This window comes from Aulonocara stuartgranti (genome assembly GCF_965226115.1).
Source record: "Aulonocara stuartgranti genome assembly, chromosome: 7".
Classification (NCBI taxonomy): Eukaryota; Metazoa; Chordata; class Actinopteri; order Cichliformes; family Cichlidae; genus Aulonocara; species Aulonocara stuartgranti.
In genome coordinates, this window is record NC_138945.1 from 55135498 (window position 1) to 55158782 (window position 23285).

The following is a 23285-nucleotide window of genomic DNA, read 5'->3' on the forward strand; positions in this document are numbered from 1 at the left end:
AGCGTCAGGAAGCAGTTTTCAATCAGCCACAAGATCATTAATGAGATCAAAGTTTGATTTTTGATTTTTTTTAACAGGAAATGCAGCTTCCACATATTGTATCCTCCACTCTGACTGTAACGCGCTGTTATCTAAATATTATTGCATTGGTTTTTCTTTCAACTTGGAACCAAAGTACACGCCCTCAAGCAACAGACCAAAGTCAGGCCAAATGTGTGGGCTTGCACATAACAACACACGATGATATGATAACAAAAAGCAAAGAACAACATGCCAGAGATTGTCAACCAGCAAAATGTAGGTTTAAAAACACGTGAGATGAGCACAAATGCTTCGTTCTCTGATGAGAAAGCAGCCAGAGCAAACATGTGTACCGGGTGTGTCTGCCAAAGGGCCAGAAAGACAAGTCAGTTCACTTTTTAACTGAAGTGACTCTGCTGCTGCTGCTGAGGATGGTGGTGGGGGGGTGCTGAGTGAGCAAGAAGCTAACAGTGCCACCCGGTGGTGACTCGCATCAAAAACGGCAGGCCTGTGAGCAGGTTTGAAACAAGGCGGCAATCAAGAAGAAACTTAAAGAGCGAGATGGTTCAACAGAGCGGAGTCCTTAATGTTGAACAGAGAGCTCACGCACGGCATGTTCTATACTGAAAAGCTCACAGTGTAGAAACTGGATGTTTTTATGAAGATGTGGATTCACATGGACAACCTGGACATGGCTCAAAGATGGAAACTTTTTAAAAAATGTCCGAGTTGCATATTTTTCCTCCTGGATAATTATCAATAATAAAAATAATAATAAATTTTTATTTATATAGCATCTTTCGAGACGAACTCAGAAAGTGCTGCACATAAGATAACAAATAATAAAAAGGTAAAACAGACAATATAAAACAGGCAAAAATTAACCAAAAACAGTTTTAAAAAGGTGAGTTTTGAGTTGTCTTTTAAAAACAACTACCGAGTCCACGGTTCTTAATTTATGAGGGAGAGAGTTCCAGAGTCTCAGGGCCACAGCGGCAAAAGCTCTGTCAACCTTAGTTCTCATCTTAGTCTGTTTTATAGCAAGTGAGCCCTGATCAGATGACCTCAGGGACTTGCTAGGGACATAGGGCTGTAGCAGATCGGAGATGTAGGGTGGTGCCAGTCCATGCAAGCCTCTGAATGTCAAGACCAGGATCTTAAAATGTACTCTAAATTCAACAGGAAGCCAACAGTGATGCAGCAGTGATGAATGTAGTGGCTGCTGGGTAGGAAATAAGAACTGAGATATTACCAAATGAGAGTAATAAGATTAACTTTAGTTAAAAGAAGATGGTTTTTGACCTGCTGTGATTTAAATTTGGAAGTGTGGCTCTGCTCTGGGACCTTGCTCCTTATTCCACAAGCATTAGCAAATCCTTAGTCAGGGAGAGCTCGACAAGGATTCAGACACAATATAGTAAGGAGGAGCTGGGTTGCCAAGTGGCTTCCAGAGGCTAAAGTGACTTAAATACTACATCTTTTATGAGACTTGCTCATACAAACTATTTTGGAAGTGCGTGCTATCACTGAGATTAGCACAACCAGTCACACGGAGTGGCAGCTATCTGCCATGACCGGTTGGGCGTGACGGGAGGGAAATAGAACAAAAGACAGAAACGACAGATGTGTTTCTCTTTTGTTAAATGTTGTTATTTTTGTTTTTAATTTAACTAATGGGAAGCAATGTGACAAAATCCCTAAGACATAAGAAAGCACTTCAACCTATAGATCACAAGCAACGATGCAAGAAAGCAAGCCCCTGAGGGCCAAAAGCCAGTGCACTCCCACTGCCAGCCCGAGCCTGGGTAAGTGAGGAGGATCGCGTCAGGTAAGCCATAAATCTTTGCCAAGTCAAATATGTGAATAAGAAAGTTAATCCTCTGTGACAACACCTAAAGGGAGTAGTCAAAAACAAAAAAAGAAAAGAAAAAAAAGACAAAGATGAAGACGAATCAATGGTACAAGAGAGTTAGCACAATTTATTACAGTTATTAAAACCGGTTATGAGCGAAGATATTGATGTTTTATCCTATTTTTTTTTTAAAGAAAGGTGTTTAGCAAGTTCAAGTAGGAAGAAACACACAGCGGACTGAAAACATGCTCGTCGATTCTTTTTTTGCTATTTGAGCAAAACAGAATATTTCCTTCAACTATTGAAAGCCTGCCACTTAAATTACTATCACACTGAAGCAAGATGCAACAATCAATCAGGGAATACACTAACTCCTGTCATGAACATATGAGAAGTATATGTACAATTTATACATCTGTAAAAACAGAATTAATGACTGACAGATAAATATTTCACAACAAATTGCATGTATAAAAGATTTATAATGAAGACATTTTCCATGATAAATAAGGAAAATCTCACTGCTAGAAACTACGATACTGTCTAAATAGTTAGTGAAGACAGATCTTAAAAACAGCTTTCAATTCTCTAGAAAATAAAACAAATGCAGAAATATCCATCTTGTGACTTAAGCATGAAGAAGTGGAGCCGATGCACAGAAACACACAACAAAATGATTCCAATACAGGATGGTGCGGCTCTTGCTGCCTGTTGCACTGCTAGTATACTCCGGGGCTATTGCGGATCCCGCAGCAGAGCACCATGGTGAAGATCATCTCAAAGATCTAAATGTGAAAGATGAAAGCAGTTTAATTCAAAGGGAGTATTCCAGTACCTGCAATGTTATCACAGCTGATGAAAGCAGAGATTTAGACAAATGCATTTTCAATCTAATACCCACCATGATGACAGCAACGACCAAGGCGGCCAGACCGATGACGTAGAGCTTCTCAGAGAAGAGCTCGATCAGTTTATAATGACAGCTCTGACAGGGAGAAAGAGGGAAAATAAGGAATGCTGACCACGCCACAGTAATGAATGAGAATGCTCTTCACTCTGCACACATACTGTTACGGCTCACTAATAACTGAGAGCAGAGCCTGCAGTCAAAACAAGGTGGAGAATATCCGCTTGTTCTGATCAGTTTTCTGAATGGTGAATTAAATGATTTCTGATAGCAATGTTCATATTAACAGTTATAAGAGGATACAAGTCATTGTTAATGGTATCACCAAGTTTGGTCATTTACTAAATATGATGAGGTGTATCCTTGCATGTGTCATGTCAGAATCTCCAAACTCTTTTTAAAATCACGATGACAAGTAATTGTCAAAGAATAAAAATCTGACATTTTAGCCTTATTTTACTGTGTTTTTCTATTCGTGCATCTGTGTATGCTTTCACTGCACCGGCACTGTGTATGGGATCATTGCCATGCTGAAAAATGAAGCCCTTGCCAATCAGATGTTTTTCATACGATATTAAAGTCTGATTCTACTTTTCTGTGTTCGGAATTTCAGCAATTCAAGATTTCCAACACAACTAACTGAAATGATGCCTCCACTGTGTTTTATCGATTGTTTGTAGACACTCACTGACGCTGATTTTAACCCAAAGTTTCAAATGTTTTCATTCATCACTTCATTTGACCTGTTGCCACTGATTTCCAGTCCAGTTTGTGTGTATTTTCGCATACCTCAGCCTTTGCTCGCTCTTTCACTTCCTTAGGCAAAACAGGAAGAATTGGCTAAGAATGGCCTCTTGACAGCTATCCTTCCACTCAGACCATCTCTGATGACGATTCAGGGAACAGTGCATGGGTCAACTGAAGAGCCAGATGCATCTAGTCTTTGCTGAATGTTTTTTCCTGTTTCTTAAGGTCGTGGCTCAGATACTGTTTATCTGCTATATATAAACAGCTTTTTCTAGGCCTGTCACTTCTTTTGTTCTCCAATTGTTCACTCTCCTCAAATCTTTAAGGACACACACAGCACACAGTGCTGAAATATGCTAAGTTTTTAACAAACATTTTTTTTTAAGTCACCATGTTGGTGCAAAAGTGCAACTTTATGCCTGTCAAACTGTGTTTTTTGTAAATTTAACGAAAGAAATGGGAACAACTTTGTGTTTTTATGATAGACTGACAGCAACAGTGGCTAAAGAGGCAATTCAATATTGATTCTTTGCTAAGTTGTCTGTTATGTGTAGCAATAACACTGATTTGTTCCTTGAGCCTGAGAGGTGTCTTAAGAATATTGCAAACTTGTTATACCTGAAATTTCTTAACATTAACATTTTCTGTCTAACGTGACCGCACTGCAGTCACTGAAAAACCAACAAAATACCTACAAATCTACAAAACTACAGGAAAAAAAACGTGAATCCTACATAGTAATGAGAGCTAATCAGCTCTGCAACACTTGCTTGGTTTCAGTCCAGCTGTCCCTTAGGGAGATATCACTGCAAATTAAGACAAATCCTAAAGGGAGTGGTCTCTCCAGAGTGACAGTCCATGATGAGTAAGGAATTACTGAATGATGTGAGCACACATGTGATTCATTTGCTGTGGCCTTCACGGGACTAAATGTATTTTAAATGTACTTGAACATATTACATTTGGGACATGTAGCAACCCAGTTCCTTAGTAATACTTTACAGTGATTTTTTTTTAATATTACAAAAATATAATAAACAAGCTTACATTAGTATTAATGTTGTTAGTAGTATTATTACTACTAATACTTGTTTGTGTGTTAATTTATTTCGATCATGGAAACAATATACAAAGTTCATTAAGCAAAGAAAAGAAAAAAAATGCTTTACAAAATAAAGCTAATACATTTCAATATTGTTTCACCTGTTTTTAGTTACATATTGAAAAGGAGTGGGAAGACAACAAAAGATTTGTGCATACCTGAGATCTCAACTGAAAATCCTCTGGAGACTTTGTAGGACATAAGGTGGTGGCAAGTTGTAAAAAGAGAGCCGTGTCGTCTCCTTTACCGCAGCAGTCGAGCTGAACAAGAAAGAAAACACAGGAACATGAAGTCAACAATATTTCTGTACCCTGTCATTTCAAAAACAAAGCAGCAGGGCCAAAAAAAAAAAAAGAATGTGATGATTTTTTCCCCCATCATTTCGTACCGTTTTGTGGAAGACATCCAACACCTTGATGGCGCTGTCTTTACTGGCAGACCCAGACACATCCATAGCCTTGATGTACGCAGAGTCGTAGAAATTGATCAGTTCTTTGGAGATCTGTGAATAATCAGGAGTGGGGATGGGGTGTTTAACAGACACAGCAACAAACAGAGACGATTCACTAGAGGTGCAGAGAAGGAACATCAACGCAGACATCAAACATGCTGTGAACCGTGACTGTGTGTGTGTGTGCTTACAGTGTCCCTGTTCATGAAACCCCAGATTGCTGCAGCCACTTCACAGGCAAATAGGATCACCAAAAAGAAGAAGAACTACAAATCAAAGATATTTATTTTAACTTCAGTGACTCCAAAGATTAAAATACTTTATTTGGAAAAAAAAGTGTCACTTGTGGATAAAACGGTATACTCACTGTGCCCAGAAGGCACTGAGATTCCTGAATGGCACCATAACATCCAAGGAAGCCCACAAGCATCATAACAGCTCCCACAGCTATCAGTATGTACACACCTGTAAACGCACAGTGAGCAGGAAACTGTCCATCAACGGCTTAAAGACATTTGATTTATCATAGCGACAGCGCATCATCAGCACCACTAGAGGGCAGCAGTGTTAGACCTGCAAGTTCCCACTGCTCGCTAGTCCACTGCTCATTGTTTGGGTTTTGACTTCCTGATGACTCTGTAGAATGAAACTGTTGACATCCTGAAGGTAAGATTCCAGATCCTGACTAAGAGAGGCAGAGATGACTGCGTGCTTCCCTTAGGGGAGGAAATTCCCTTGAGACACCCTCAACCCCCCTCTGTACTGACCTCTGACCTGGACCATTATACTTCCCCAGGAAACAGAAGGACAGACACTCACTGACACCCACCCACAAATGTACACACATTTTTTTTTATTTGCAATTTAAACTGGCATTATGTTTAAAAAATATATATTTTAAATGTAAATGGCACATAGCCATAATGGAGGCACTCCACACTAGCAGAAAGTCAATGGATGGTAATAAAGCTCCAGTTACAGCAGAGGCCCGGTTTGTGTTTTCTGCAGCTTAAAGGAAAAAACACTGTGTGGGTGCTAAAAATCTGTTTTGCATTATCGGTGTAGGATTATATAAAAAGTAAATTTACTTGAAATGCAATAAAGTCTCCTTCAGAATTACTGTGCCCTCTAATCTCTTCTCGTGTATACATGAGTTGCTTTACTTATTGGTGATAACATGAAACCAGTAATTTGACGTCGGTTGCCTCACATGAAGCCAAGTGTAATTGCTTTATTTACTGTTAGAGTCTCTAAAGGAAATTGACTGTGTTTTATAGATTCAGCATTTGCGTTGTAGGAAAAAATTTCATGTGCAGCATCAGTCATGTGGAATTGTCTCCTAGCAGGCGTTGCATTCAACTACACCCAGCATGAAAGCTGTGCTGTAAGCACTGTGCGTACTCGCTTTCTACCACTTTTGTGGAGATCTCCTATTAAATGGCAGCATATTTGTGTTACACCAGGAAATTTGCCCACGCAAAAGAAACACACATACAAAAAAAGAATAACTGCAATCAGTTTTCTCCAGAGGCATCACGAGAAGGGTGCGGGTGGACACCGCTCAAACACACACAAAAAATCTTAATGAAAACAAATTATCAGCATGAATAAAAATCTAGAAGATATAACATTCCTGACAAACTGCAATTTGTTTGATAATAATCTCATGATATCCATCCAACGAGCTATAACTTTAAGAATCCTTTTAGAGATTTTCTGCTATTTTACAGTTTTCTTATTTCTTCTGTAGCTCAGGTTTAGATTTCAGAACATGATATTGGATAACACAACATGATAGGCACAATAAGCAAGAAATTCTCATGATACTAAACCATTCATTCATTTTCTTTCACTTATTTTATTCAGGGAGCCTATCCCAGCTCTCACAGGGTGAGCGGTGGGGTTAGGCCCTGGGCAGGTTGCCAGTATGTTGCAGTGTTAACACAGAGACAGGCATGTGTTTGGACTGTGGGAAGACACATGCAGAAAAGTTCCAGCCTAGATTCACTCCCATGACTTTCTTGCTGTAAGGTGGCAGAACTAACCACCGCACCACCTAATATTAGACCAGTACTTCCCAAAGTACCCAAAGTAATCTCACCTTTTAAATCCCCAAGAGTACAGAAGATCTCATATTACGAGATGATGTCCAAAGACTAGACTCCTGAACCATGTTAGAGGGGAGTGAAACGATATCTTCAACTATGTAATTCACAAAGCATAAAAGACTCCATATAAAGGGAAAAAATTCAAACTAGGAATATGAAAATCAGTCACAGCCCTTTCTATCCTACATTTACAAACTTCAGAGGGCAGCTGCTAAAGTTAGAGCTGCTGGACTAAACTAGCAGCGTGCAGTGTACCGCTACTTTTACATAAGATGTGAAGGGGGTCTTCTAGCGGTGCTTTTAGTGGGAAATGGTTCGTGAACAGTCTGTTTCTGGCTTTTCTATTCTTGTGTGCATAAAAAAACAAAGCACACCGATCCTCTAATGTGGCCTGACAGAGCAGTCTAAAAAGGGGACAGACAGTAAGTGACTCTGACTCTGTTGCATCTGCAGGTCTCCAATACCTCACACTGTACCTCATTTATCACGCAGAACTATCTCCCATCCTTAGATCTGCGCTCTCTGTGTGTCGACTCACTACCCCTCCTTTTTCGTTCTCTTTTGTCGCGCTGTGAAACGGCTACCAGGGCCAGTAACCCGGCAACGCGGCAAAGCAGGCATTATTTCCACTGCCTTCCATTACTATGACAACACCTTTTGAAGCTTGAAGGCTATTGAGACTTTAAGGGAGACAGGCGATTTTAAACCCCCGGGGTAGTTCATTTATTTCTTGTCTCAGAGTGTAATCTCCCCAAGTGGTGGTGGTGGGGTGGGCGCCAGCTAAAAGCCCCACTTGCTCGTCTCATCCAGTATTTAAAAAGGGAAAAGTCAGGAGCAAGACAACGGAGACGAAGCCTGTTATACAGCATGTCAGTGGAGAAATTATGTGAGGAGGGTTAGTTGTTTAAAAAAAAGATCTATTTGGCTTTTCTCTTGTTATTTCAAAGACTTTAAAACAAAAAGGGCAGACAAAAGAGACACACAAGGACTTTTTCCATTTTTCTGACCGAAGCGGCTTGTTTGAATCAGAGGTTGAACCGAAAGCCTGCATCAGGACCTAAGTGTAAGATAAATAAGGATTATTATGAACATTGAAATCACGCAAGCTACTCGAAAAATTCCAAGAAAAGGGGGAGTTGCAAATGAACATAACAGATCCAATTTAAAATAAAAAAGTGGACCACCCAAAGAGCTTTACACACATGCTGATATATCAGGGGCAGTTTGGGGGTTTGACTCACTGGGCTACAGAGGTGAGAATAGTGCAGTTAAAAATACAAGGAAATGTATCTACTTCCTGCCACTGAAAATAGTGGTCTAATTGGTTGGCTCCTCTCTCATTGTGATTGTACTGTCAAATATGGTGATTTATCATGAAGCCGAACATGGGGGCATGTATAAAGACAACTGGCACTTTTAGAGTTCACAACATTGTGTAAACCTTCTGGGTTTAGTCAGCTCTTGGCTTGCCTTATAAGCTTTTATCCCTTGTTTTCCAGTCCTGGCTGTAATCTCATATTTACATACAGACATGAGAGGGGGAATTAATTCTTATCTGCCTCTAAGAGCCTCATTAAGCATGTTTTGTAGAAATGTACAGTACGAGGAGTTGTAACACTACCCAGACCAGACTACTGTCAGCTGCCACAAGTAATGGGTTCAAGCTCTGGTGAAGAGGCAGGATGGTGTGTATTTTCAGTCTTACATAAATACCACTTTGGTGTGCCAGCATGCTAAAAACATCCATTCCAAACTCTAATTTGAGGGATAATGTGCAGATGTACAAGGTTTTTTTGAATTATGTAAGGGCGTATGTCTAAGGGACAGGGGAGGAAAAAAGAAGAAGCAGTCTCTTGATCTTGCCTGGGTGGGCCCCACTTGCCGCCCTGCCTTTAAAATCACGAGTGTGTCTCGCCTCTATAAAAAGCACGGCCCGCCTTTGCTCCGTATACTTACTGAGGAGTAAGTATGGGAGCGCAGCAGGGGCCCAAATGTAAATTAATGGGCTCACTAGAGTTCACCACCACAACAAACCAAGATCACGGACTGCTGACATTTTTAAATTGTATCATGTATTGTAGGTTTCATGGCCAACCTTAGGACTTCTGAGGGCAGTGAAGGAGACGTGCTTGCAACCCATAACCTTAGTTCATGTCGTGGGCATGACACAACACAAAGGTTAAAAAATGCAAAACATGTGCAGTTACAGAGATGGAGCTGCGGTTCAGTAGTGCAGAACTCCTGAATTTTCCTGAGGATAAAATACTTTAAAGTGTGAACAACAGAAGGCTCATGATCGCTTCAGCTGCGCTCTTAGACCACTTTCTCAAAGCCAGCATGTGTTTAAACATCTGTCTGAAGCATCTGGCCTCTCTCTTGAAAGAACATCAAGGCTGGGACTTTTTCCATAAACTGAATCAGAGATGTTCTCCTGCATGGGCCTTACAGCATGTGGACTGAGGTGTAGCTCCTGGCCCTGCCGCTTTTAATTCATGCTGCGGATGTACGCAAGTCCTGTTTCCTGGTCTTCTTAGAGGTCGTGTCACGCCTACTATTTCCAAAATATCTGGATGTCACTCACAGCTCACCATGAAGCACGTAAGTTAAATTTGATCACTTTGTTAAATGTAAACTTTCCATCATGATAAGGATGAAAAACGAGGGCAGAGCAGTTTCCTTATATGAAGTAAAGTATCCTTAAAATAGAAACCTGACTCTGAATGAGAGGGTGGTATGAGCTATAATGTAAGAATCCGTAGATGCCAAAATGAGGCCACTTCACTCTGTGAATATTTAGCTTTGAAACATAAAATATTAACAGCTTTCCCAACATTAAATTTGGGCACAATCTCCCTGTGGTGTTAAAGCCACCTCAAAACTGGTCTAAGAATAATCTACTTGTGGTAAAAGTTTTGAAGACCAACTCAAAACTATGATTTCCATGAGCTCTGTGTGTGTTAGGGAGGGGTGTATTTCAGGACAGTTGGTGGCTCGCAAATGTTTTCTGGTCCCACCCAAAAAGAATTAATCCCCAACACCTGCCCAATTTTTTAAATACTCCTTAACAATAAAGTTCACTTTTTTTTTTTATTTCTTCCCCTTTAAAAACATAATTACACATACTTTTCTTTTTTTTTTCCACATTTTCTCCTGGTTGTCCACACCTCTCCTCTAGCAGCCCTCCTTGCCTCACTACACACAGTCCTGAGGACCAGTTCACTATTATTCAAATTATTGGTGTATACTCACTGATATAGAAGGTGCCCGGTGCCTGCTGATCATCAAACTGAAGAATGAGGAGGTTGCTGGTCTGACTGTCGTGGCGTAGCCACAGAGCCACTCCTAAGATCACACCTCCGGCCAGCTGTCCCAGAAAGAAACAAAAAAAGGTTTTTAATTGTTTTGTTTCATATTTTTTGGTCACTTTGATGAATCCTTTATGAGGATCAGACCCACCTAAGTGTCTGAAATGAAAGTGAAAAGGAAGCATGAATATTAAAATCATCCTGTAGTTTTTAAATTTTAAAGACTTTTTAGAAAAGACCCATCAGCATGTTTTACATGTGACAGCACCGTGACATCTAAGACAACATGAAAGCTGACTTTCGGGAGATCAAATCCACACCAAAGCCTTTCTGCTAATATCTGTGTGTGTGCGTGTGTGTGTGACCTGTCCCCCTGTCATTTAAGAAAAGAAAGGACATCCTGACACCTCAGTGACCCACGACACAGACATGTCCACGCAGCATTGTTTAAAATCGACTCAACTTCAACTCCCTGATCTCTCTTCTAAATTATGTATCTGATGAAGCAAAAATATATTGACAAGTGTCATCATAGAACAGCTAAAGTGCACGTAGCTCCTGTTATTGTTCACATGCCCGTGTTTATATCTGCACTTTTCTTTTCGTTTCTTTTTTGTGTTTTTTGGCCATGGCTGAAATCCATTGTTCTCAGCAAACAGGAAACGGAATCCTCAGCGTGAAAATAGCAAAATGAGGAAGAAGGGGCTTAGCGCTTTTACAATGACAGGCACAGCAGTGAGGCCAGCAGAGGAAACACTCAATCAAGTGCAGCATGTCCAGGATATGGGCATTCTGTTCGTCCTAAAAACAAAAACACACTCTAAACAGGCAAACCAAATGGAAATCTAAAAACACCCCATGCAAATGGTCAATTCTGCACTTAAAATGGATATCTATAGTTTGCAGTGATGTACTGATGTACCCAGATTAGGCTGTTTAACTACTGTGGCTTGTCCCATATTACTGAAGCAAGGAAAAAAGGGACTGCCTTGAGAAGAGCTCAGTTTACAGGGTGAATGTACTAAAATGATGTGAAATTTCACACAGTGCAGTCTGAGCACGATGTTTAGGAATTAAGGAATTTGGGAATTACTCTAGGAAAAGGAAACAGTCGGAGGGAAACACCTATTCCCGTCACCTAAATGTCTTTCAGTCTTTTTTTAAACTGAAATCTTTTTTTCTTTTTTTTGTCTGGAGTTCACAGTTAAGGTGAGCACTGGTTAAATCAACGGTGGACCTGAAGTACAGATGATGAGTGACAGGCAGAGAGTACAATCCCGGTAAAAAAGACTGGGAGGGGGGGGAAGAGACACCAGCCAGCCTGGAGGGCTTTTACCTCCCGGCTCTTTCACTCACTTTTCCCCGTTTGCTCAGTCAGGCTGAAAAGAAGTTGATGAAGGTTGGGAGAGCATTTTTAGCTCCTGCCAAGAGTTTGTGCGCTGTGCCTGTGTGGATGGATGGATGCTGCCCTTCTCACTAAGAGGGAGCAGCTTAATTTGTAGAGCAGTTCAGGAGGGAAACTCCTCTGTGCTTATCTTTTTGAAATTATTTTAAGCTATGGTCTTCACAGATGTGTAAAATTGCAGCTGTTAAATCAGTTAAACAGAAAACGAGAGAAACAAAAGAAGAAGAAGCAGAGGAAGTCTACGTTACTCAAATAAATTTAGAACTAACGTCGGAGAACAAAAATATGGTCGACTCACCCAGAAAATAAAATTAAAGAAGAATAACATATATTTAATGCATTTCGTACAGCCCGTAACAGCCATGTTTCCAGGTCTTGTCAGCTCGTCCTTACGCCCAAATCAAAAAGTTGTGAGAGTGAGAGGAGTCTACTTCCCAGGATCACACAGTCACTGCCGGGGGGGGGGGGGCTCAGTTTGTTCGGCCAGCTGGGCTGGAAGGACTCATACAGCAAACTCCTCCTTTATAATCAAGAGTGAAAACCGAGACGGGAGGACTGCCCACCAAGTGAACTGGACAGGAGGTGGCCGAGTGAATAACAAGTTGCCCATCTACCCGAGTGAGCAAGTAAAAAACCAATGATTTCATAAAATGTGAACACACTAGGGAGTATTCCAGATTTAAGAAAGAACGAACGAACGAAAGAAAGGACAATTTTTTAAAGCAACTTAAATCAACTAAATCACATATTCAAAACAGCTTTAAAAACACTATAAAGCTATAAAACTGGCATTTTTAGAAATATCTCATTGTTTGTTTTTGTTTTGTTACTTACTTTTTTAGTTAGATTATGGAGCAATTCTGCCAACTTTAATTATTATGTTTTTTAATGTTTGAAATGATTCGGACCATAAAATTTCCTTGCTTTGAGCAGTCGCGCCCTCTGCTGGCGAATTAAACACGATCCTCATCGACTAATTATTTAGGCGCGCTGTGCAGCACGCAGACTTGCGCAAATCTTGAATCTTCTCCGGTCTTTGTGTTCATATCTGAGCTCTCAGCTCTTGTCTGAACTTGTCTGCAAACCACGAAGCTTTACCGTCTTCTAATAGTGTTTTTATGCTACGAGCAGATGTGCGCGTTCATGGCTTCAGGGTCACACCTTCTCCAGCCAGCTGTGCGTGAAGATGATGAAGACCTTCCCTGGCAGCATCCGGACTGTTAGAGGCGCTAACCCTGCATTTACCCTCTGGGCGACGACGTTCAGCGAGCAGGAGGAGGACAAGTAAAACTGAGCAAGGATGATTATTTGAGCATCCTTACAGTAATTGGGGGATTTGACAGCGTGTTTTTAATAAACGCAGGGCTCTCCACTGGGCATGCTCCATCTGTGCTGAGAGAAGAGCTGTGCTCGGTGAGAATAACTGGCCGTTTGGGCGTTTTTTCTTCTTTTTTCTTCTTCTTGGGGGAGGTTTGTCGCCCTCTCATCTTTGATTTTCTTTATCAGCAGTGCAGGGAACGGGGTGGTCCTCCCATCAAAAAGAGCGATGGATGTGTTCTTCTCAGCGATGCATGAACGGCAGTGAAGTCTGTGAGCGAGGAAGCATCTCAGCGCTGAGACAAAGACCTGCTGCTTAGTGGCGGCGTGTCGTTAAATTCAGGAAGGGAGCGGGAGTGTGAAGGAGGTGAGTCTGTAGGCAGCAACAGAAGGACTGAGCAGCTCCATCAGGAGCTTTCCACCCAGCACCACTACCATCATCATCACCGCAGTCACCTTGCTGTGAAAGTCATAAACCTTCCTCAGGGCTGATCTATCAACTGTCGCATACTAGTGAGTTTAAAGAGCTGGATTTATTCTGTCGGCGTTTTCCCTCTCTTTATATATCTCTTTCGACATCTTGGATTTATCGATGATGTGACGTCCATTCTTAATGTGATGCCATTGGCTACATTGGGTTTTGGATTCGGTTTCTCTACCTTCCAGCGAGCTTGGCAGCCCTGAGCGTTTTTGATCTTCCAGCTGAATGAATGAATGAATGGATGCTTGCAGAAAATTCAGGGTTTAGAGGGGGATGCGTGTCAGACTGCCCCGATTTCTTTCACAGCTGCTGAGAAAAGGACTGGTTGCTTTGTGAGCTGCTTTCCTTATGTAATTGTTTCCGTCACCCTGATCACTCCTGTGCATGGTCTGCACTGTGCGCCTAGACTTACCTTTGCGATGAAGGGAACTTATTGGAGAAATGCCTAGGGGACGCGATGGGCCTGAGCGACGACAAGGATCGCATTGTGATAAACGTGGGAGGGATCAGACATCAGACATACCGCAGCACCCTGCGCACTCTACCTGGCACTCGCTTGTCCTGGCTGGCCGAGCCTGATGCGCCCAACCACTTTGACTATGATGCCAAGATCGAGGAATTTTTCTTCGACCGCCACCCTGGCGTTTTTGCACATATCCTTAATTACTACAGGACAGGTAAACTGCACTGCCCTGCCGATGTCTGCGGGCCGCTCTATGAGGAGGAACTGGCCTTCTGGGGGATTGATGAAACAGACGTGGAGCCATGCTGCTGGATGACCTATCGCCAGCACCGGGAGGCAGAAGAGGCCCTTGATAGTTTCAGCGGGGGGGGCCTGTTAGACCTGGGGAATGATGATCAGGAGCCAGACCAGGAGCATGCTGAGGATGATGTGGATGAAATGACGAGAAGGCTGGCTCAGGGAGACTCTCCTGATACCAGGAATGGGAGCCTGTGGAGTCGGTGGCAGAAACGGGTTTGGGCTCTGTTTGAGGACCCTTACTCCTCTAAATATGCAAGGGTGAGTCACTTTTAAAAATGTCCTTGTGTCATTGTTTTTCTTAAATTAAATTAAAGTATATATTATGTATGTTATGCAAAAATGCTAAAAATGTTCTGGTGTTGTTGTCATGATGCATTAAAAGTAATACACTTGTTAATTGGTCCTCTTCTGCTCCTTGATGGTGAAACAAAGGCGTTTGGTGGTGGGCTTTTGTAGAAAGGGCTTTTGATGACCTTGAAATTGCTCTTCTAAGGGTCCCCACAGCAGGTCGATGAGAGTGCATGTGGGAGAAAGAGGAGGAGAGGGGGGAAATGAACCAACTTCATGTAGAAGAACCATTTGCATGAAAATCATCACTTCTGTCCTCCTCTTATCTTGCTGGAGAAGATGAAGAAACTCATTTTGAATCTCACAGGTCTTTAGATAGATATTTCCACAACACGGGGATCCCAGGGCAGGCTGGCTTTTTTGGTTAAATAGGTCAGCTGCACATTAGGAAACCAGATCTTTGGCATCACCACATTTTCTTTCTGTGGCAGACCTCCAGACAAAATTAGGTTGCTGTTAGGGGTGACATTTTTAGTCTTTGTCATGGGCACTTTTCCATCAGGGTGTAATAGTTGCCATTGGTGACAAGGACAACTTTACACTTTTTTTTTTAATATATTTGTAATTTTTTTTGGACCATGAGCCCCTAAAACAACTGCTGTGCTGCATGCTGCTTTAACAGCTGCTGTTGTAGCTGTAGTAATTAGTTATCAGGCACCAATCCAGACAGAGTAAACTGCATTGACTTGTTCTCACTCTTCCAGAAAGCATTATGGAATCAGTGCCACCCCCCACCCGTCACATACACACTTCCAAATTTGATTTTCTTCACACAGGAAAGATTCCCCCAGCAGAAGCTCAGCTGTGTCCTACATTTAACAACAAGCATGACAAAAGCAGAGCAGGGATCGACTCCACAAAGACAGGCAGAAAGATTAATTAGAAGTGAGCCTCAGAGTTAATTACTGACTCTATTCACAGTAGATACATCAGTGGAAAAACCCTTGCCACTGCACAGCACAGTAGACCCATGGTTTTCTGGCAACAGTGAGAATTAGCCAATAAGGAGCAAACAATCGTCACTTGTTGCCCTTCCTCCAGGCCACACTGTTCCTAACTGTCACACAGACACATAATTTAGGAGGCAGTCTGATGAGACACAGCGTTTGTTTAACAGTTCGAAGGGTGGGATGTTCAGAGGGTTGAGCGAGCCTGCTTGTTAGGAGGAATCAGGGGCAAAGCAGCTCAAATTATGAGGCTTTATCGCACTGGAGTTTGTATGGTAGTGGCAGCAGTGGTGACTTGCCTCAAATAAGGATTGTTTTCATAATTGTTTTTAATTTTCTGTGTCAAAGTAGAGAAAAAAAATATGGTTAGTGCAACTCCCAAAAATTCAAATCACAATGACATTTAGATTACAGTCGCCTAAAACACAGCAAGCCAGCAGGTGTCGATTATGACTCCAACGTGTGCAGTTGGTTGAAGTCATTGTTTTGCAGCGTGGTGGTACTGTGCTCTATTACTGTCTAAGGAGTACTTGTTTCTTTTTTCGTGCAGCACATAGTGGAGAGGGGGTGGACAAAAACAACAACATTATGCAATTTGATAAAAACACCACCACTTATTAACGCCTTGAAACTTGGCAAAAAACTCCTCTTACATCATATCTGCAAAAGCTGAACGTTATTATCTCGACCACTGCGTGTTTATTAAAGTCGCCTCACTATTCGATTGCCTGCGAATGCTAAGTGCTCCACGTTCCTTTTGAATGCGTAAATGCTAAACATTTTACGCCAAATTTGTGTTACATAACAGCGTGTAGATCCACATTGTGAACTGGGATGTTGTCTCTCTGAACAAAGAGGACAGCTCTGCTGACAGGAGTTGGTGCTTCTGCAGTCAACACAGCTTCCCTCTGGACCATCATGCTAAGATGGAAGGAAGGCAGGCATTCATAAGGAGCAGTGATTTCCTCAGCACGGGGCAATGAATTGCCACTGATGAGACATGATGATGAAGGCCTGTTTTCCATCTTCTTCTTATTATTATATTGTGCTGCATCGCCTGTCTTAGTGGCCCACTTTGAATGAGACCGACTGACAAGTACAGATCATTCCCCTCTCTCAGAGGACTTCATGCCCAGACCGGCCCTTTTCCAACTTAGTCATTCATTATTCCTCCCTGCTACTTAACAAGACTGTGCATTAGTTTGAAAGGTACAGCAGGGCCTCATTTAAGGAAGGTTTTATGCATGAGTCGATTGCTATTGATCCAACATTTGCAATTCATAGGATCATTAAGCAGATATTTGCTCTTCCTGTGCACTTCTCTGTCCATCTTTTTTCCTCTGATTGAACTTAGATTACTGTTTACTGTTGTTGTTTTTCCCCCCTACAGTAAAGAGCATGAACAATAACACATGCTGTAAACCAGTAGTGCATGAGGACAGGGCTGGGATCGATACCCAGGGGACAGCACTGTATCTGTTACACCCATGTAGTATGGAAGAATAACAGAACCTAAATGTGAAGAAATTTGATCAGCTAATCAATACTAGGGGGTGAAGTACTTTTTTTTCCCATTAAGGGAAATTATGGCTTCACATAAAAGTCTGTCCTCAGCTCAGTGAGCCTCTCAGCTCACCGTCATTCCCAAGAGCTTGATGATGTGGACAGTATGACCTTGTGTAAGGGAAGACCTGCTGTGGTGATGGAGCTAAAGGGAAGAACCCCAGCTAAATTTAGTCCAGTGGGTTGACACTAGTGTCCTGTCTGCTGCTACTGCTGCTACAGGCGCTTAATAATTATATATGTACCATACCCTTGAAAATGCCACAACCTTGATATACAGCAGATGGATGAGAAGGAAGAACAGCAAGCTTGCATTAATTGTCCCTGTTGCAGCGGCGCTTCAGATTCAAGACACACATCAGAGAGGAGTGCAGCTGGGGTGTTATTGCCACTGTCAAACTAGATGCCACTGTCTGCGATAGAAGATTAAATTGCATTGTGTCTTACTAAGAATGGCTGCTAGGCCGTCAAGCTTGATTACACTGCATGTATTAGTGTGCTCATTCTCCTTTCTGTCCTTCTCCTCTTCCTTCTTTCCTTTCTTTTTCTGCCCCCTAAATATTTCCTGCTCAGTGGGTGGCTCTGGCTTCGCTGTTCTTTATTCTGGTGTCCATCACCACCTTCTGTTTGGAGACCCACGAAGCCTTCAATCCCATCATCAACCGCACAGAATGGGACGTGGTGGACAATGAGACAGTGATGAACACCTACCAGGAGACTGAGACCGCCATCTATCTCACCTACATCGAAGGTGTCTGTGTGGTGTGGTTCACGTTTGAATTTCTAATGCGAATAACTTTCTGCCCAAACAAATTTGACTTCATTCGAAATGCGCTGAACATCATCGACTTTGTGGCCATCCTTCCCTTCTACCTGGAGGTGGGCCTAAGCGGCCTCTCCTCCAAAGCAGCTAAGGATGTGCTGGGTTTCCTGAGAGTGGTCCGCTTTGTGCGGATCCTGCGTATCTTCAAGCTGACCCGTCACTTTGTTGGGCTGAGGGTGCTGGGCCACACGCTGAGAGCCAGCACCAATGAGTTCCTGCTCCTCATCATCTTCCTCGCTCTCGGTGTCCTCATCTTCGCCACTATGATCTACTACGCTGAACGGATTGGAGCTAATCCCAACGACCCAAGAGCCAGCGAGCACACGCACTTCAAGAACATCCCGATTGGATTCTGGTGGGCTGTAGTGACCATGACGACCCTCGGCTATGGAGACATGTACCCTCAGACGACCTCCGGTATGCTGGTTGGAGCTCTGTGCGCCTTGGCAGGTGTGCTGACCATCGCCATGCCCGTCCCCGTGATTGTCAACAACTTTGGAATGTATTACTCGCTGGCGATGGCAAAACAGAAACTACCAAAGAAAAAAAACAGGCATATCCCTCGGGCACCCCAACCAGGCTCTCCTAACTTCTGCAAAACAAGCATCAGCTCCCAGCATCAGAGCCCCATTGCCAATGACGATGTTTTCGAGATAAAGTTTCAAGGTAAGAAACAAGCGTGACATACTTTCTGATAAATGAGTTGTCTCATTTCTATTCATCCTATTTCTATTGTGCTGTTTCACTGTTCGTCTGTTCCCACACTTCAATCAGCTTATGATTCAGGCACGAGATTAAACAAAACGAGTTCTCCGCTCATAACAAATCAATAAAATATGTAATGAAAAGCATATTTGACTGGATAGGCGAATAGAGAGATTCAGCAGACTGTGAGTAATCTTGCTATTGATTTTGCACTCCTTAATGCAGTGATTCACTCCTCCTCTCTCTTAAAACTAACCGGATGCATGTATTTGTAAGATTAAGAAAAGTGTAAGTAGTTTGATGTCCCCCACCCCACCCTTGGTGTCGTTACAGCGAAGATATGTTGACCTTTGATTCAGTTTGCGCTCATAAATCTCCAAGCTTCAATAACAAAGCTTCAAACAGAGCTTCCGCAAAGGAGTGGAAGGTAAACAGCAGTTATGCAGACAGCATTATTGAACGAGTTTATCCCAGTGTGAATTAAGGTAGCAGAACATAAAAACAAACTACATATTCAAATATGTAGTGCTTGAATTAAATAAACAGCCTGTACAGAAAAATCTGATTGTTTGTTTGTTCGTTTTAATTTTTGGTTTCTTTTAAGATTCTAAACTGAACGGTGAGGCAGCTAACGCAGCTCTGGCCAATGAAGATTGCCCTCATATAGACCAGGCCATATCTCCGGAGGAAATCTTCAGCCCCAGCGAGAGAGAGCGACCCTGCTTCCTGGTCACCACTACTACTGAACGCCCCAACCACACAGGGGGCAGAGTGAGGAGGGGTACGTACAGTAACAGCCAATCACAGGCCCCCCTGAGACACTGACACCCTGTAGACCATATAGGCAGGACAAGCCCCCTTTTTTGCCTCTTTGCTGAGAGTTACACCTCAGTTTTTACACAGGCTCTCTCTCTCACACACACACATACACACACACACTCACAGAGACACAGGCACAGTTACACACACACATGCACACAACAACAAACCTCTTTATTACAGCTATCATACACGTTCACAGCAGCTGCTTCTCCTCAGTCATCCTGCTGGGATTTGTATATATTCCGATTCACTAAAACATGTTAAGATCAAGCACAATCACCACAAATGTCCAGAGTAATTGTCCACATCTACATACTATATTTTTTGATACGTGCATAATGTAATACCCCTATTTATTTACAAGTAAGAAAACTATTTTCGAGATTTATATGATCTAGAATGTGTTGTCTTATCTGCCTAAGAAAGTATTTACGTGTTACGCGTGTACCATGTATGTATATGTGTTTTAATGATAAATACCATGCGGAATCCTGACTTTTGAGAACATTGCTCTTGATCATAACGGTGCATGAAGTGTCTTGCTGATGGGTGCTATCAGTATGGTGAAGGAGCACAACACAGATGGATGACAGCTAATATCAGATGTTATTATTAAGAAGACAAGACAAAATTGAAATTTACAGATTTCTGTACTTTAATAATGGGGATCGCCCCTTTGTTTTTGTTTTGCTTTTAAATTTTCTATTAATGATAAATCAAAACATTCCTCTAAGAACGTCCTGTAAGTCTCCAGCTGTGTGCAGAAAACGGCATACAGTGTGATATTCTACCTGTAGCTGACGAAACATTCCCTGCCTGAGGTGCCTAGCTTTCTTGACTTTTTAAGTGTTATACTCCAAACCATTCCAGTACCACCCGGTGCATGCTGTTGTACTCCTAATGCACTCAATGCATGGAGAATAATAATGTGTCTCACGTCTGTGTTGACCTGTTTCTTTGGAGTCAAAAACAAGAAAGCAACAGGTGTAGTATAACCAGTGAGGAACACCAAAACACTTTGTCGTGGATTCAGTGCTGCAGTGTACTCAGAACGTTCTCTGTTTTTCAACTGAAGGTTATGAAAAGCCTTGGAGCCTTAACAGCATGTCTGGCATGAGCGGGGATGCCTCTGGAGTGTCCTCAGTGTCCGCCCTGCCCTGCAGCCCACCCTGTCTAATGCAGCACTCACATTCTCCCATCCCATCCATTATGTAGCATGGTTGAGTAGCAGATACAATGCCATTGGAAGGCCAGTCCACACTTCTTATATTTCCTGTCAGATTTTGCTTTCACACTTGCCTTCACACCTGCTTTTGTTTCTTTTTCTTTTAAAATTATTATTATTTTATGTTTATTTTTCTGGAAAATTGTATCTTAACTGTGCTTATACTTAAGCTTCCCAAGTGTTCTCCTTGGGTGTGTCATCATATCATAGACTAGAAAACATTGGCACATGCCACTCTGCATGGGTCACCTCAGTTGCAGACAAAGCACCGTTCTACTTCTTATCACAGGCTAACCACACTCTTTTCCTTGTGTTTACATCATTGCCTGTTGCTCTGTTGCTTTTGATCTCTCATTCTCTTCTGCCAATAACTTATCTCATTTGCTTTTTTGGTTTTGGTTTTTTGTTTTTCAACAACTTTTTTTGTGAAATAAATTTTCATAAGATGTAACCCCTGCCAATAATATGCTGGACATTAATTATACAAGGCTTTTAAAACATATCCAAAAGCTGTTAAGGGAACTTCTCTTAAGTGCTTTGTACGTTGCAAAGTAGAGACGTCATTCTGAAAGTGCAGTCCAGATAATGTTACCCGAGTGGCCATTAGAAAAGAAAAAATGAACATACAGTTCATGATGTCCGATGCAATATGGAGATGATGACAATTCCTATGATGCCAGTGATGAATACATCTAATGTCAACAGAACTAAAACTGTTCATTTGCATGAACTGCATGAGAAATTATGTTCAACAAGAAGCTAACTGTATTGCAATTACCTGTAAGGAGAAAAAAAAAGGTTTTCTTTCAAAAGCTTCATAAGCTTTGTCATTTTTATGCATTTTGAAACAGCTTTACAAGAGACTCAGTCATAGCAGAGGTTTTTATGTAGCCACCATTCTTTGCCTTTCCCCAAATTCATATATTTATTTTCTTGTATTTATTTGACTGGGGCCTCCAACAGAAAAAAAAAATAGCGTGATTTAACTTGAACAATCTGTCATAAAGCCAACTAATGCTGTTATGAGCATAAATAGTTTTTATACAAATATATTTACTGGTAGTCACAAGTTTTTAAAGGGTATCAGTAGACTGCCACCACGTCTATACCGCTGTGCTGCTAAATTAAGGCAGGACTCATGAATTACGAAACAACGGTGCCTTCATACTTGGAGAGGCAAAGTAAAAACGAGTAATAAATTGACATGATATTAACATAAGTGCTCCCAGTGTAGCATCATTACACTTTATTCCATGCTCATAACAGTGTAACAAAAGCTTTATTTATAACCTTGTAGGTGAACCTTGTACCTTTTGCAAAACCCTCGTTCCCTTAATCACAGTTTTAAAAAAAATAGCCCTCTTGGATATTGTTGTTACACCACTGAACACATACTAGGACTGAACCTTTAGTAGGGATACATAGCACCAAGCAAAAAAAAAAGAAAAAAAAGAAGCACTAAAAAAGAAAACCTTAAAAAATCACTTATTAGTCCCCACGTCTTTTGTATAATAAAGCACAAAATATAAGTAAAGGGGACAAGGCAACTCCACAGAGCAAAAATATATTGAGTTAGGATCAGTTGGAGATGTCACGATGACTCGTGCAGTATGTATGTCTATTGATTTAAAACATCAATACTGTTACGGTTACATGTATTGATACTGTCCCAATAATTATGCACAAATTTTTCAGGGCACTTTAACAAATTTCTTCTTCTTTTCTTTTCCTCTTTATTTTTTGTTTTGTTGACCAATCAGAAATGTTCATTTCTAGAAGAAGATAGGCAAATTATAGCAACTAGTTTCTGTTTTTATTCTGAATGAGCAGAGTTTTACATTTTTTGAGTCATGTCTCTTGTGGTATTTAAGTGATGTTATATATTTAAAAAACAACAACAACAACAACAACAACTTGTTAAGATTTGATGTGAAGAGATGCAGGTGAATTATATGCTCATGCAATTCAAGTGGAGGGGTGGGAAGGAAAAAAAAAGTACAGTGAGACATAGCATGGGCTGTGGGTTTACTTGGGGAAAGGTAAATGCATGTATTTTACATTTATGCAAAAGAAAAGTATTCAAATAAAAATATGTAAATATAAGTCCTTGCATGAAATAAATTTTATACACAATGAGTGTTTAGACTCCGTTTTTATTCAACAGCACATGCATCTACATACATCTTTCCTTTCCTACTAGCGTCCGGCTAGTGTTACCAACTGCTGTTTGACCCTGTCCAGGTCAAAGAGAGCTTTAAAAAAAAAGAGAAGAAAAAAAAGAGGTGACTGTGAGAGCATGACGCAAAGTATAAAAAAACGCATGACAATGACTGAACTACTGTACATAAACCTGTCAAACGCAGCATGATTGGGCATGTTTATTAACCGACTCA

At 41.5% G+C, this 23285-nt stretch overlaps 2 protein-coding genes across 8 annotated transcripts in view; one reads left to right on the plus strand and one right to left on the minus strand.

Moving 5' to 3' along the window:
* The window catches only part of kcnc1b (potassium voltage-gated channel, Shaw-related subfamily, member 1b), a 41106-nt gene that overhangs the window by 15994 nt on the left and 1827 nt on the right, over positions 1-23285 (plus strand). Inside the window, exons 1-7 of one of the 7 annotated variants that reach the window (XM_082539303.1) lie at positions 12467-12520; positions 13030-13182; positions 13262-13311; positions 13408-14717; positions 17891-18806; positions 19450-19626; positions 20743-23004. In XM_082539303.1, the coding sequence (XP_082395429.1) occupies positions 14154-14717; positions 17891-18806; positions 19450-19626; positions 20743-20882 (1797 nt within the window). In that variant the 5' untranslated portion in view covers positions 12467-12520; positions 13030-13182; positions 13262-13311; positions 13408-14153 and the 3' untranslated portion in view covers positions 20883-23004. Of the gene's footprint in view, positions 1-12449; positions 12525-13029; positions 14718-17890; positions 18807-19449; positions 19627-20742; positions 23005-23285 lie in introns of those variants that run through there. The other 6 variants (XM_082539302.1, XM_082539301.1, XM_082539298.1 and 3 more) reach the window with 6 other exon arrangements.
* On the minus strand, positions 1981-12372 carry LOC309710096 (CD81 antigen-like). The gene is made up of 8 exons (XM_082539308.1): positions 12197-12372; positions 10438-10552; positions 5448-5545; positions 5272-5346; positions 5018-5131; positions 4788-4889; positions 2775-2858; positions 1981-2658 (listed from the first exon to the last, which is right to left on the minus strand). The coding sequence occupies exons 1-8, from the start codon at positions 12260-12262 to the stop codon at positions 2593-2595; spliced, it is 720 nt and encodes a 239-aa protein (XP_082395434.1). The 5' UTR covers positions 12263-12372; the 3' UTR covers positions 1981-2592.